General features: G+C 47.8%; 1 protein-coding gene across 2 annotated transcripts in view; it reads right to left on the minus strand.

Annotated features, from left to right (window-relative positions):
* The window catches only part of kirrel1a (kirre like nephrin family adhesion molecule 1a), a 31306-nt gene that overhangs the window by 11203 nt on the left and 3646 nt on the right, over positions 1–16457 (minus strand). For both annotated transcript variants that reach the window (XM_069159153.1, XM_069159154.1), the window contains exons 2-5: positions 4461–4610; positions 576–725; positions 295–452; positions 15–165 (exon numbers count right to left, since the gene is read on the minus strand). In XM_069159153.1, coding sequence (XP_069015254.1) covers positions 15–165; positions 295–452; positions 576–725; positions 4461–4610 — 609 coding nt within the window. The remainder of the gene's footprint in view (positions 1–14; positions 166–294; positions 453–575; positions 726–4460; positions 4611–16457) is intronic.

Raw genomic sequence — 16457 nt, forward strand, 5'->3', positions numbered from 1 at the left:
GCGGCATCGCTTACGGTGCACGTTGAGGGTGACGGTTGTGCTTTTGCCGGTGGGAACAGCCAGGTTGGTGGCCACACAGCTGTAGTTCCTCCCTGTGTCGGTGTCAACGGGGTGGATAGGCAGATAGCTGCGTGTGGTCACCCTCTTCCTGTCTGGCAGCACCTCCTGATGATTGGAGGACACACAGAGATTCACAAGAGACACATACAAGGCCAGAAACTGACAATACCGATCATTGAATGTGTGGTTTTTGTTTGTGTGTCTGAGTCCTTTTTTTTTTTTTTTTAGACTCACGGTGGTACTGGCAGCCCCATCCACAGGCAGACCATCTTTAAGCCATTCGATCATAGAAGGCGGTTTGGCCCCTCGGGACACACAGCTCAGGTTGTAGGACTCCCCCGCATTCAGCAGCACCTCTGGACCTCCATCGATCACCGGGTCATCAGGGGGGACTGGAGCAGGAGAGAGAGAGAGAGAGAGAGAGAGAGAGAGAGCGAGGGGGTGGTAAGAGACGCACACTCGGCCTCACACACTTCCCGTAGACATGCGAACAGACCAGACACACAGAAACATACTGAGGACGGTGAGTTTGGCCCGCCTGGATCTCAGGGCGGCATCAGGGGCCTGGCACTCGTACAGGGAGTCATCAGACAGATCAGCTGACAGGATCTCCAGATTGTACTGGCCGAGCTCCTGGACACGCAGCACACGGTACCTAGGCCAGGCTGGGACACACAGACACACAAGCGTAAAGAAGGGTAATAAGAACTAAACAAGCTCAGGTTTACATCGATGCTTTGCATTATATATATCTGTTTTAGGTTGCAACGTACAGAAAGCGACGACACAAAGATGTCAAAAAGACCCAAAGAATGAGACATATTTTCATTTCTTCTGCTTACGTTGACATTTTAGTTTTAACCTCACATTTCTTCCCAAATATCAGTGTTGAAATATGAACTCAGGCTCCCAAAACACTCATGTGGTCTTGCAACACCATGCAGCTTGTTACAATTCATGCTGATCAGAAAACATCAGATCCGTCAAACTTGAGCTAAAAATCGGAGGGAATCCCGAAGGACACCACAGACATGTACAGTCCCCGTGTTGATGTGCACGGAAACAAATGTTTCACCAAACATATACATTCACGTAGTTGTACAATGCACACATAACACACGCGTGCACTCACGACAGGCTTCCCAGTCCTCCCTTTCCCTTCCCCCATCCAGCCCACAGCCCAGCTGTGTCACTGCTGTACATTCTCACCATTAGGTGGCAGCCATGCTCTCTTTTACCAGCAGGGGGAAAAGATGAATGCATTATGACAGCAACGTTTTAGAGGACTCAAACAGACTCCAGTCCCTGGTGCAGAATTCATGTTTGCTGCCCAGACGTAGATCACATGTGAAATCCTCTGCTGCCGTTTTTACATGTGCAGCGTGCGAACGGGGCTTTTGCTGCTCGCCTAACCTTGCGTGTCCTTGTTTCTGCATGCATTTGTGCACGCGTGTGCCTTGTATATACGCGCATTTGCATGTGAAATGTCCAGGGCGAGGAAGCGTATGAAAAGCCCGGAGAGGCGGGGGTGGGTGGTGGGGGACGGAGGGACAGAGCCTCATACACAAACAACGTACACACACACACACACACACACACACACTGAGGGTACGTGTGCATGAAGTGGGCAGTTTTCATTCACATTGTTTTGGCTTGAAGCACTGAACCATTACAGTAATAATATGATTAAACCAAAGTAAGAAGAAAGGAAGGCAGAAACAGACCAAAAAGAAAAAATGGAAAGGGGACAGACAAGGACAGGCAGGACGAGAGAAAGAAGGGACGTAAGAGCTGACAGAGTGAAGAGTGCATGAACTAAGAGTGTGTCAGGCACTGAAAGCTAAGGAGAGACAAGCTAGACAAGTTAAAAGAGGAATATGAGAGAGGGCTCAGTACAACAGAGGCAGCTGAAAGAACGAGAACAAGAGGGAGAGAGAGCAACAAGGGATCTAAGATGAGGAGGTCACAGAGGAATAGCATGACAGATGGAGAGGAGAGGAGAGGAGAGGAGAGGAGAGGAGAGGAGAGGAGAGGAGGAAAAAAAAGGAAATAAATGGTAAAACAAAGTAAGAGAAATCCGTATTTCACTCTGAAGGCTGCTGCTACTTTTTTTTCGATATGTTGGGGGGGTCCTCAAATTTTGTTGTTTCCTGTTTTTCTTTGTGTTACTACTAATTCCTCTTTTGGACACTCATTGTGTGCATAGTTGATATTCATTTTGAGAATGACTTTTTGTTTTTCCATTTTTTTTTAACAACAAAATTCAACAATGGAAAAAAAAAAAAAAGACAATTGAAAGAAAGCAGAGGAAAGAGTCAGAGTCCGCAGGAAAAACAGTAACGGCGAGGCACGGGCATGTCACAAATGATGCAGTCTCCCTCCGGACCAATCGGTTAAAAATATGCCCATTTGTTTTAACGAGTAATTGCACAGCCCCGGTTTTAGCCCCGTTAGGCAAATCAGTGCAATTCTGAAGATTTTGCAAGCCAGCGATGAGATGCATCACTCCTCACATGTTCTGTCAAAGTCAGAAAAAATTAAAACAGGGAAATCACTGGGGACAAAAATGCAAAGAGAAAAAGAAGAGAGAAGAGTGAGGACATGGGAGCTGCGTCGAGGAACGAGGGCTATTTATTAGTTAATGAATCCGCCTTTCAATAAAAATTAGATATTAGCCAGTCAGTGTCACCCACGGCTCGTATGACAGAGGTGATGATGTGATGTCCCTCAGCCAAACTGAAGGGTGTCAGTTAGCAAAATGTGCCCGAGGGCGCTTGGAAATTCCCATTAAACATTTGACGATGCGTTCAGGAGGCGGCCAGATTTAGCACCGACTTAAATATGTGCACATTGTGTCACAATAGGAAGCGATGGGATATCTGTGATGGTGGTTAAGATGTCTTTTTTTTTTAATATGACAGTAGCCTTTCTTTTTTTTTCATCTCTCGGGCAAACATGCTTGGCTGGCTCAATCTAGCTGTATCCAAAAAATTGCAGCAGCAAAAAACATTTTGTCAGCATGCATTAGATGGCACAGTTACAAACACGCAAAGTTGCACTAATGCTGGGGGAGATTTAGAAAAACAAAGATCTGCTGTTCACGAGGACAAACGTTAATAGAGCTGCGACAATTAGCCGACTCATCAATTAGCCGGTGGACTGAAAACGAATGTGCAACTATTTAGTTTGGTTAATCAGTTTAGTCATTCTTGTGTTTGCTGGTTCCACTCGTACAAATGTGAAAATGTGATGCTTTTCTTTAACAACAGTTCACTGGATGTCTGCTGGTGGTGGACTGTTGGTCAAATTAAACAACAGCCTTGAATACGTGACCTTGGGATTTAGATCATTATGAATAACGTATTTTTAGATAACCCAAGTCATCGATTAATTAGGAAAATAATCTGCAGATTGATTGACAGTGAAAATAATTTGTTTGCAGTCCAAACTGTTGCAAAAGATCAACTTACAAAAGACCGTGATGAAGGAGCAAGGGGAGATTCTACCAACTTTGTAGTAGGTCAGCGGTTGCTGATATGACTTTCAACTGGAGGTTATTTTTTTTAAATCACAATTAATCATAGAAAAGCCAATATCACAATTTGTACGTCAGACAGGCTTTTTCTTTCTTAGTTTGGTTTGCATTCATAAGCATCATTTATCTGTTACCTTCGGCACTCTCTTGGAAACTACTTTCAGTGTTGTTCGGGTTTTACAGTGCACTCGGGCTGCCGCGGTCAGTAGCACCGTGGTTACCATTGATAATAAATATATCGCTGACGTTGGCATTTAGCTCAAAGTACAGCTAAAAGAGTTGCTATCATGGCTGTAGAACTTTAAGCATCGTCTCATTTTGGCTGAGCTATCCCATAATCTTTCGACATAATACTTGGCAACTACGGAAGCACCCCGGAGGACTATGCGTGTACCCCTCGCTCGAATTATTTGGTTTAGGCAGTCGTTATAATATCGTTGTCTTTCATCTGACAACTGTAGTGATTGGTTTGTGCATTTCCAATGTTTGTTGGCTGTTGGCATAAATTTAACAAGAGCGAGGACCCCCCCCCCCCCCCCCGGTGTCCAGTTTGAACATAGCACAATCCAACTCCGACCCTCCGCACTGCGAATGTTTCCCTTCAGTCCGTGTTGTGTGGTGTGGTACAAGTTACATTACTTTAGTCAGCCATCCTCGCAATTGTTTGGCGTAAAGAGAGACAGAAAAACTGAAAGCACTCATAAAATCTTAAACTTTAAAAGATGCAGCCAGCGTAAAATGCTGCCTATCAGCAAGCGTCAATCCAAAGATATCAGAATCAGCTTTGAAAAAAAAACAAAAAAAACAAAACATTTTAGTCCCACGCTCAGCACCGAGAGCCCGAGGAGGGCGTATGATGTCTCACCCCGCAGGTCCTCTCCGATGCCCAGAGCCAGGCCATCTTTGGTCCACTGAACAATGCCGGAGTAGTTGAAGACAACACAGGACAGGATCACCCTCTGGCCCCGCACCACCGACTGGTCTGCCGGCTCCTGAGAGAATCTCGCTGTCCACACTGAAAGGGGGATTGGGAAAGGAAAAAAAGAGGGAAAAGTTAAGCACTCTCATTTTCACTGTGTACACACTGCAGGCAAGCTCCAGTCAAATAACTCCCAAAACAAGATTATTATAGTATCTGTCTATATCGTTTATGGTTAATTGATTAAAAACTGCATTCCCACAGCAGCCATGGAATGCCAATAATTACCACCTTTGATCGCAAAGTGGCTCGCGGCCATTAACCGAGCGCTGCAGAGGAGTAAAGAACAGGAAGACGGAGGTGTCGGAGGAGAAGAAACCAGAGCAGAGTTGGAGAAGAAAGAGAAAGAATGAAGTGGAAGAAGTGGTTATCGCTGACTCAGGAGAGGAGAGCTGGAGGAGATCAAACAAGACAGCTTCAGCCATCGGGTGTCTCACGCCCCTTTTTTCTTCTCGCTCCTGACTTTTTATTTCTTAAAAAACTCCCCCCCACCCCCACCCCGTCTCCCTCTGTTTCTCCTTTCTTCATTCCTCCCCATGAGTCATCTCCCAGGCTTCCACTCCCCAACCAAAACTACAGTGGCTGTCATTGTCTGAGCCTCTCTCCCTCCAGTTTGCAGTCCACGACCACAGCAAGATAGGCGAGCTGGCCCACCGACCATCTAATATGAGGAGGGGGCGAGGGAGGGAGATGGGGAGGGGGGCGGGGGGGACGAGGCAAAATATGCTGCCGTTCCACGCTGTGTGATGACAAGTTGTAATTAGCTGTCCCTTGAAGACATGACACCCGTACAATGGACGAGAGGCAATCACTGTGGAGGATTTACTTGAAATTTTCATTCTTTCCATTCTGCCCTCGCTTTTCCTTTTTTCTCTCTCTCTCTCTCTCTCTCCCTCTCCCACTTGTTATTTCGAAGAATCTCGTACAGTAGATCATTAACCCACTGCTGCATTGTGCGCCCCCCCCCCCACACCCTCCCCTACCACCCCACCACCCCTCTCTCCTCCTCCTCCTCCTCCTCCTCCTCTGCTACTGCCTCTCTCCTTCTGTTCTCTCTCCATAATGTTGTATGTCCTTTGCCCAAATTGCTTTGCTTCCCTCTCTGCTTTGCGGCCTATATGTATGCATCTCCACTCGCCTCCTTCATTTTGTACATCTATAATGCTGTCTACGAATGTCCTTTTGCCAGCACTGATTTTCCGTCTACCTCCACGTACGCGTCGCCTTCTATATACATATATAATGGCGTATATGTGCTTTTACCCATAATGCTTTCTATTTCTGTGTTCCTCCTCCTTGCTGGTTGGAAGGGGGTTAGAGGCGGACTGTCACAACTCATTTATCACATTAAATATCAGCCCTCCAGCACTTTCTCTCTCCCTCCCCTCCTCGTTCTCCCCCATTCAGCCGTCGCTCTCTTCTCTCACTTTTTCTCCCTTCACTCCCTTTTTCTTCACCTCCTACCATTTACATCTCTCCTTCTCACTTGTCCTCTCCACTTTTTTTATCACTTGTTTTGCCCTTCTGTTTCCCTGACACTCTCTCCCCTCATTCCCTCACACTTCCCCCTCCGAGCCCTCCAGCGCTTTTCCAAAGGTTCCCATCTCTCTCACTTTTTTTTTTTTTTTTGTAACAACTGCCATATGCCTCTGCACCCCCCCCCTCACTCCCCAAACCCATGACCCTCGGTCCCTATCTCTCACATTTCCCCTCCCTTTCATATACACAGACGTGCACTCTCCCTCTATCATGTCATATTTGGTGTGATTTGCAAAGGTACAATATGCCTGATAATACAAAAGAACCCAGTCATGCAAAAAGATTTTCGTACCAATCACAACAATGGCTTCTGACAGTGCAGCGCATTAATATTCTGAAGATAAAGGAGATGTGCGAGGATACACGGTGAAAAGGGAATCAGATGCAGATGGAGCTTTGCAGCATGCATACCTAGAATAATTCCGTGCCGAACACAGAAACAACAACAACAACAAAAAACAATAGCGGTCTTTAATTTGCTCCTTGAGGAATTCCCTAATTAACAACATTAATGAATTAAGATAAACAAAGCACACAACAAAAATGACTGGCTCTGAGAAGTTGGGGGTAAAATCAAATAAGTGCCAAAAGCCTGTGACTGCAAACACTGAAATGGAACCACAAAAGTGCACGGTTTGATCAGGCAGCGATCGCATCAGTTGAAAGTTGCATGATTCTTCTAATGGCCACTAGATGCAAGCTTGACCGACCGTATTGATGTAAATAAGGAACTTCCAGTTTCTCTCTGGCAATGTGAAGTCCATTTATTTTTTACGCTTGAATTTAGGATCCGGTTACTAAATTGGACTTCTCATATATTTATGTAATTGTGGAGACATTAAGGCCTAAAGGCCCCGAAAAGTTATTTCCTCAACCCTCTGACGGTAAGAGATGGATGCCCACATTTACACATTTTGTTTTTGGCCCAAACGTTGGTAATTTCAACGAGAAATGTTTGAATAACGTGCTTTTCTTACTGGTTTGAAGTGGATGGGGCTCAGTTGGAAAGGCTGATGTCACATACTTTCACGCACCAAGTTGACAGAACTAATGCGAGTGCAATATTCAATTTCCTTTTAGCTGTGTTTGGTTTCCACTACCTCCTGAAGGAAGTATCTGTCTGCTAAATGCTTCATGATGGTCAACAACTAGTTGCTAACTTTGGTTGTCATCAATTTGTTCCTATAGGCAGGTAACGTGCAGGGGGCATCTCTGACTGGGTTTGCTTAAAGCAGATGCTAAAAAAAAAAAAAAAACTTGAAGAATTTTGAACTACAGTTGCTTTACTGTGAACCAAAACAAGGTGAACAGTGAACTGAAACACACTAAAATGCTCCATAAATCTGAGATATGGGTGATAATTCTCTGTGGAATTGTTATTATGAATAACCCCTTTCGCTCCCATTGTGAATATAGAAATATTGATTGTAGCCACTTAATTGGGAGTGGGATGCTCCATTTGCACCAGATAAATCAAAGCAGTTGCTGGTCTCTCATGAGCTACTTTCGGAAAGATTTTATTCGAATTTCTAAGTGAAAAAAAACTGTGGAAACGCGGAAATGTTTCAAGATAAGAATGCACATATGACCCGCCGAGGTAATTAAGGTTGGGGATGCATAACTGGCATGATGTTTTGGAAATAAATGCTATTATAAACAAAAGGTTATTGTTTTATACTTGTGTTTTCATTTCTAATTACTGGAGTGTACAGTGTGGATTTATACCGTCATAAAAAAGCATGAAAAACCCTTTCTCAGATATACATGGTGTAAAGAGAGTTTAGCTGGGTTTAAACTACCCCGCAACCTCGACAGTAGCCTGAGGGCAGGCAAATCCTTTCCTCTACCACCTCAGATATGCTAGCTGGAGGTATTCCCTCAACTCCCTCAGTAAACCAGAAACATAATCCAAACTGAATGCTCCTTGAGTGGAGGCTACACAATCTGCAGAGAAAACACCCATGCGAAGGCTGAGGACTGAAAACACTGACTCAGTTAAACATGTGCTCGTCGCCTTCTGATTTCCATATTACCCAGTTAACACTTGTCAACACGAGTGTACGTGCTTGCGTCTGTGTGTTTAAAGAAGGGAAGCTACACGTACTGAGTAGTCGGAGCGGAGGCAAGACAGGAGAGTGTATGCAAGGGAGCTTGTATTCTTTCATTATGTGGGTTATGCTGCAGTGACAAATTTAGAGTGTGTCCTGATTTCCTTGAGTTACTGATCCCCAAGATACCAGCGGGAGACTCCGAGCACCCTGTCCACACACAGACTGCACTGACAAAGGGCTGCGACCATGACCGCATGCACATGGACACGGACACACACGCACGCACGCACAGGCGCGCACACACACACATACACACACACACACACACACACACACACAAACAAAAACAGGCAGCACAGACGACCTAACCTTCACCACATGGGCTAACCATTTCCTGTCAACACACACAAACACAACCATTCCAAACCCCTAACATGTAATCGACACGCAGAGGCGGTTTCCCGAACATGGATTACACCACGACTCCAGAGTAAACCGTCAAGCCAGCGGAGCGTCTTCATCTCCGCTGGGAACGGGTCTCAGTTTGGTCTAGGATTAAATACGGCCTTAGTCAAAGTTTGGAAAGGGATTAGGATTAATCTGGGACCGAGGACAACAGCCCTTGCCGACACTGAGACACCAACCTCTGCTTGTCAAAGCAGACACAAAGCCAAAGGCGAGCACACACTGCCGCGCCGGGGTGACTCACCAAACGCACGGCCACACGCCGCCATCGTGTCAACAACCACAGCAATTTAGCCCGAAAGCACCTCTCGCACCATGCGACGGTGCTTTAATAGCAAGGTAATGAACCGTCAATTTGTTGCTGAAAATTACCGAAAGGGTATATGCACGCAGAGATGTTTGGAGCTATTTTTAGAACGTGTGCTGCTTATATGCCCTGTATTTCTTTAGTTTGCCACACGCTCTGCAGTCCGGTGGTGAGTGTCAGACCTTGTTTTTCACCTTTACGCACACACCGGCTCGCCTCACCTCGCTGTACGGGACAGCAGACAGGCTGTAGACAGATTTAGGGAAGGCTCACTGGTGGCGTTCGGTCTTATTGAATCAGATGCTATTAAATAAAATGGCATTAAGTATGGATTGTTATGCATCGATCTAATTATCTTTGTGTCTGGCCCCCCCCCCACCTCCCCGTGCCCCTCTGTACCCCTCCGACAAAGTCCCCCTGCCTTCCTCTCCCTCGCTCCTCTCCAGCCAATCCCCCGCTTCGGCTGGATCACAGACTCGCGTCACCATAGCAACAGCTGACGTGTAAAGTAACTGCCCAAAAAAAAAAAGTTTTCTGTACAAGCGTGTCTGCGAGCGCAACCCGCGTGTGTGCATCTGATGAAACCCTCCCTTGTGCTCGGTACACCCCATTTTTTTTTTTTTTTTTCTCTGAAAAACACATTTTTCAATGACCTCATCCTCGCTCCACCTATTCAATTAATAGTCAGGCGGCCGCACCGGTCTCTCGTTGTTTCTCTCTCTCACCCTCGCTCCCCACTCTCCTCACTGTTAGTCAATCTGCTCCAAATTGATTTTGTTATCTGTCTAATTCCATATCGGGCGCCGCGTGTGGCCGATGTGTTGGTGTTACGGAGGGGCTGCCGGGGAAAAATGAGATGCAGGAACGGGAGAACAAAGAGACGGCGAGGTCCACAGACACAGAGCTGTGAAGTGTGATGGAGGATGACATCATTGTTTCAGGACAAAGTTGCAGCCATAGGAGTCACGCGGCACTGACTCACCCTGTCCCTTTCTGCTCTATATGACATACAGTAACATGCAGCTGTCAGTCCGCCGGTCGGTGCGCACGCCGATGTCTCAACGCATCCGTCTCCGAGACCTTTTGAACCGTCTGAATTTCCTTTTTTTTTTTTTTTTTTAATTCTGAAAACTTCTAAACACAGATGAAGCTTGGTTTCTTTTAGTTCCTGAAAAGCTGACATGGAGCTGGGAGGTTGTAATGCAGCCCAGCGCTGTGCAATGTAAGCGCATACATTCACTCTGTATGCATGTGGCCGGCATACATTTTTATGAATGTGTGCATGTAGGCGCTGTATAATGTATGTATTGCTGCAAGTCACAATTATTTGTATTATTATTTTCAGCTCTATTAAGTCAATAAAATGTCAGAAAATGACACCTTCGAATTGCTTGTTTTCTTCAAGCAACAAAGATCTTCAGTTTACGTTCACGTAAAAGAGAGAAGAGCGACAAATCCTCAAATTTGGGTGTTTTTGTTTGACAAAAGGCGAGAAGACTGCATCCGTGCACTACTTGAGCGTATGCAGTTTCTCCATCTATTTGTCTGGCAGTGGGAACTCTACCACCTGTGCCTGTCCTCTCTCAACAACATGGCCGCCTGGCAGGATGGCCATAATAACCCATCACCATGGCGACGGCGCTATAGGAGCGAGCGAGAAGACGTAGTCGGAGAGAGGCAGGGAGTGAAAGGAGGCGACCCACTGAGCCTGCTGACACCGTGTCAGTCAAACACAAAGGTGTCTCCTGGAGGTGGGGACGGAGACCAGGGAAGATTAGGGCAGAGGGGAGAACGAGCCAGAGAGAGAAAGACTCCGAGACGCCTGCCTTTGTTTGCCGCATTGTCTGCCTGCTCACTCCCTTCCTCTGTTATCTTACCTTGCCGTCCTCCCCCTTACTTGCAGTTAGCGACCTCCCTCTTTCTTCCTCTCTTTTGTGGCCTTGCCCCCTTCTCATTCTCTATTCACTTCCTTTTTTCTAGCGGGCATCTATTAAGAAATTATCCCTCCTTCTACCCGTCCACCTTCGACCTCGTTCCCTCCTTGGGCTAGCCTTTCTACCTTCAAGCACATGTGCGTGTCTTCCCCTCAATCAGCGCCTCCTCTTAATTGCTTCTATCTATTGCTATCAAAATGGTTGCTGTGGAAACAAGTTTTATTTGGAAATGGCGGAAAGAAAATGATTCCTGCGCTTTGTCTGTCCATTTTGATACCACCGTGTGTATGAGGTGTACACACTAATTTTCAATGGATGTTTGCACAGGCAGAGTGTGTGTGTGTGTGTGTGTGTGTGTGTGTGTGTGTGTGTGTGTGTGTGTGTGTGTGTGTGTGTGTGTGTGTGTGTCTGCGCGCGCGTGCCACCCTACCATTCTCCGGGGCTCCTCTCATACATGCATTTCACATCTGAAGAGCTTTATTTGTACCAAACCTCTGTTACAGACATTGTTACCATGGCTACAGCCAGTGAGGACCACTGACACAATGATAGACACAGTGGCCATGGCAACCCCATGATCACTGGTGGGTAATATGATAATTCATGGACGAGGCATCTGACACATTACGGCCACATGAATATGCTCAATCGCTGGAAAGCCGGCCCCGTCGCCGGTAATCCACGAGCCTTTGTGCGGCCAACATGCCGAGCGGCTGACAAAGAATACTCCGCTGTAACCAAGGGTGACCAGAACTAACAATAGCTGTCCTCTGGATAAGCTCGAACAAGAGGATACATAGATATCAAGCTGCTGCTGCTCTGCAGCAGTGCACTGTGCAGCTTGCGGCGCACGGGTCGCCACTGAATTCAGCTGGCACAATCAATATCATAATGAATCTATAATTCCCAGCAGTGGTCACCCATTGATTGTGGCGAGCAAGCCCATTCCTAAAGGCACGCCGCCTCCGAAGCCCACGCCGTCGAGCAAGCAAGCATCGGCGCCCATCAGCATGTGACAGCTCTCAGACGGGCCCTCAATCCGGGTCGCGCCTCGGTGCGGCGCGGAGGCGGAATCCGCCGGGACTATTTTACAAGCGGCGTCCCGTCAATAAATCACCCCTTTCAAGGTCTGCTTTAATTCAATCCAGTGCAATCTAATTTTATTGGTATGTACTGTAGCTTCTTGCAATGTCATCTGTAACAAAAAACATCCCATAAAAGCTCGGGGCCTTGACCTCCCAGAGTGCAGTAATATTCATACGGGGGGCCCTTGCCAATAAAAACCTGCGGTGCACGCTGTCGCTTTGAAGACGAGGCTTCTTCCCGGACGGCAAACGGTCTAAAAGACAAGACGGCAAGGTGAGCGGGGTGAGGAGGACACTGGCTAGAGCACTGCGGACCGCTGGACTTCAACCTCCGTGGACGGCAATACGCAAGCCGATGATGGAATTTGGACCTCCGGTTGAGATTAACAACAATAAACGAAGACCAAAATCTTCTCACAACAGCAAAAACGTTTTTTGTTTTTTTTTACCTAAATAATTATTACAATTACTACAGTGTACGGCCAAAAGTAAGGCCCGTTTGATTTGAGGATGTTTTGGGATCGGCTCCTTCAGTCCCAATGAAGAAAAATCGCGACGACGCAGAACGCGCAATGACGTTTCGCGGCCGCTTCAGGACCAAAGATTTGCGACGACGGAGAACCGTTTTAGAACTTTTGCTGGGAGAAGTTGCAGCACTGTGAAGTGGCCGGTTTCAGCCAGACTCACGCCGGCCGACGGCGTCGCCTGCGACTTGTCAAGTCACAAGTGGGCAGTTTAATAATGTGAAGCGGTAAACCACTGAACTGAGAGGAATTGACACAACGGGGCTCAACTTCACAACGTAACCCCCCCCCCCCCCCCCCCCCGTTATTCCAGTGAAACACCCGTTGGTGGCTCCGAGCCTTTGACCATCTTGGTTTTTTTTTTTTTATTTCTCACCGTTTCACCGTGACTAAAAATGCAACTGTTGCAAGTAACTCACGATCATGAGTCTCGTTCACGTTTTAAGACGGTACAAAATCTAACCAGCTGCAAAGATGCCTGGAAAACTGACAGCTAAACCAGAAGCGTAGAGAGTGGTTGCTGCGGAGGTGTCAACGCCGTCTTGTTGCCTTCGGTGTAAACTGGCAGGTTTCGCAACGATGCAGACTGGGAGGGTTGAAAGTTCAAAGTCCTCACGTCTCCGACCGAAGATCGGAGACGGTCCCTAGACAACGGTCTCGGCAAAAACGGACCGCTTCCCGTTTCATCGTGCCAAACTCCCCGCGGACGAAGCCGGTGTTCTCCAGTTCGCCGCGTGAGGAGCAGACCGGACTCGCACGGAGCGCTGATCCCGACCGAACCCGACACCTACCGCGATAAACTGAAAGGTCACCCGTCAGCCCGTCGGGGCCCCGACCTCTGCGGCCGGTTGGCAGCAAATCGCTGAAGTCGGGATCCCGAGTCTTGAGGAAAGGACGGATTGTTACGGCGGGTTAACGGCCACGGTCCGCGCACTTTGGGCCGTTCGGCGCGTCTTCCATCAAACCGGAGGTGACTTGCTGAAATGTAAACTAAGTCTAATCTGCGTGTAAGGAGATGGGTACGCCGGGTCAAGGTAAGCTTAGCCTCGAGGGCGCAGCACGAAGTTGGCAGCTGCAGTCTTTTGACAAAAATAAAGCGTCTAACGCGCTACGTTGTTTTCACGACTCGACTTCAAAAATCATGATTATTACTCAGCGATGGCTCTCATCATTTGTAGCCCGCAACAGCTCAGCCTTCAGGCTTGTTATATTACATGACAAGGGGACGGCGAGCGTCGCGGATGCCGCGGTAACCGATTTAGATAGACGACTGACCCTAATTGTTGTTATCATAAAGGGAGGATGGACTGAGAGCGAGGCAAATCTCTCTCTCTCTCCCTCTGTGTGTCCCTGTCTCTCTCGGCCCGCGTCCCTGCCGAGAAGCAGAAACTGGGAGAGCAGAGAAATGAAGTGACATCATCAGCGTCGGCCACATTCCTGCAGAGGGAGGGGGCGAGGAGGAGGAGGAGGAGGAGGAGGGGGAGGAGGAGGGGGAAGAGGAGGAGAATGTCCCAAAACTTTTGAGGTTACAGGACCAACCAACCCCCCCCCCACACACACACACACAGTGTGTGTGTGTGTGTGTGTGTGTGTGTGTGTGTGTGTGTGTGTGTGTGTGTGTGTGTGTGTGTTTTCCAGTGCACATTGCAGTGTGTGAGTTACAGTCCACGGGCTCCTCTTCCTCATCATGTGCTCCCTGTTTTAATTCATGTGCTTCTCCCTCCCGTCCCCTCCCCCCACTGCCTCCCCCGACTCATACCCCCCCCTCCCTCCCTCCCTCCCTCCTTCCCTCACCGCCCTCCCTCCTCTGGTCTCTTTCTCTCTCCACCGACCAGAGGAATGCAAGAACCACATCTGGAAGTTATTAGAGAGCCGGAGAGAGAAAGGGGGAGATGGAAAGAGAAGAAGTAATGGTGGGGGTGGGGGTGGGGGGTGGGGGGGAGGCAAACTGAGAAAAAAAAAAAAAAAATCCAGGAGGGGACAGAAAGCGAGAGAAAGAATGAACTTTGGTGAGCAGAAAAAGCTCCACGTTGGGAGTCAGAGAAGCATAAAAGAAATTTAACAGCACTGCCGATTAATGGCAATTAACCTCGGTGGGGAGGGGGCAGAGGAAGAGCTCGGCTGGCACCTCAGATGTGGGTTCAATCACTGCTGATTCCAGCGCAAATGTAGCCTTTGAACCGGCCTCCACCATATTCTGTCTGAATGAGCAGCTTCACTGTCCCCACTGAGGGAGCAGTCAGGCCTGAGTAATAGTCCCTTTCTCTCTGCCGCTGGCCTCCCGACCACTCCTCCCTCCTCCTCCTCCTCCTCCTTCTCCTCCTCCACCACCACCACCACCACCTCCTCCTCCTCCCCTCCTCCTTGGTCCTGGTCCCCTCTCTCCAGGCTTGCTTTTCTTTTCATCACAACCTCCTCCCTCACTACAATACTGTCGCCCCCCCCCCCTCCCTCCCACCTCAGCACCTCTATAAAACAAACAAACAAACAAACAAAAAACAACCTCTAATCACAGTCTATCAGGCTTCACCCACCTGCCTATAAGACTACCCCTCTTTGTCCCCCTCCTGGTCTTCCACTTCTCCCCCAAACAACTTATTTTTCCTTTTTTTTTTTTCTCTCCTGTAACCCCCCCAGCCCCCCCCCCCCCCCCCCCCCCCCCCCCTCCATCACCCCACATTGTTCCTGGCTGCAGAATGTGGTCGTGCAGTTTGGGAAAACAAGGCCAATAGATTCAGTCAGATGTGATAAAGTGTTCCTCTCTTGCTCGGGGGACTCTGCATAAAGAAACATTTTTAAGGGGAAGTTTTTTTGTTTTTTTTTCCTCTTTCTTTTTATAACTTGTATGCCCCCGGCCTGTCAAACACAATCAGATTATGGGGCCTTTAGATCCCGGGGCTTCACTTTGAGAAACATGCACGTAGCTGCTGATGACGCTCAAAGGAGACGTGCACGCTTTTGATTGAATTTATCTCGGACTGCGAGTTCGGTAATGAATCATCCGACGAAACACTTTCTGCACACGATGAGTTTTTATTTTTTATTTTTATTTTTTTACTGGATCATCTGAAAGCAGGCGAGTCTCTTTCTTCTCCCGAGCACCACTTCAAAAAAAAAAAAAAAAGCATTACAGGACACTCGCGTCCAGAGGAATGCCCTTAAACAAACAACTGAGAGAAGCAATCAACATGTCACACTTAAATGCCAAGAATGTCTTGATTGGACGCGGCCCCATTGGGGGAACAACAGGCGTCCGATGTACGTCGCAACGTCAAGAGACCCGGCGCCCGGGTTGAGCTTCGCAGCTGGTTCAGCGATCGCGTTCAGTGGCTGACGTTCAATTAGAGACGCTTCTCGGTAAACGGGCTTCGTTCAAAATCGCGTTAAAAAACCGTGACCCGAATTCGCATATTAACGGCAGGCGCGCCGCGGAGCTACGATCTCGCTCGCCGGGATCGAAATCAAAAACAGACTTCTGCCTCACCACATGTGTCACTCCCCATCTCCACTCCGAGCCGGAAAAGGGGTTCACTGTAGCGCCGCCAAAAAAAAAAAAAAAAAAAAAAAAATGGTTCTTTGGCCTTGAAACCGCGGCAGAGAGCTCTGTAAAAGCATCGCGCCGCTATAAATAGTTCCAGAAGTGGTAAATCCACTCGGAGGATCTCGACAAGTTCGAGTTTCCGTAGGTGGCACTTTTTTTAAAAAAAATTTTTTACTTTGTCGGCCGCGGTAGCCACCGCTGCTCATTTTTTTTTATTTTTTTATTTTTTTAATCTCTCGTGGCTATTTATCTGAGCCGAAACAACTTCTTCCAAGTGAGGTTTCAGTGGTTATTACAAGCCACTGAGTACGTCCCCCCATCCTTTGGTAAACCCACTTCAGTGCTCGGTTCTCTCCAGACCTGCGTGAGCTTCACGACGCGGGGGGGGGGGGGGGGGTTGGCTACATGAGATTAGCTCGGGCTAGCTGCTCTTTTAT

This window comes from Embiotoca jacksoni, unplaced genomic scaffold (genome assembly GCF_022577435.1).
Source record: "Embiotoca jacksoni isolate LCO1_2020_lvr unplaced genomic scaffold, fEmbJac1.0.p SCAF_24, whole genome shotgun sequence".
NCBI lineage: Eukaryota > Metazoa > Chordata > Actinopteri > Embiotocidae > Embiotoca > Embiotoca jacksoni.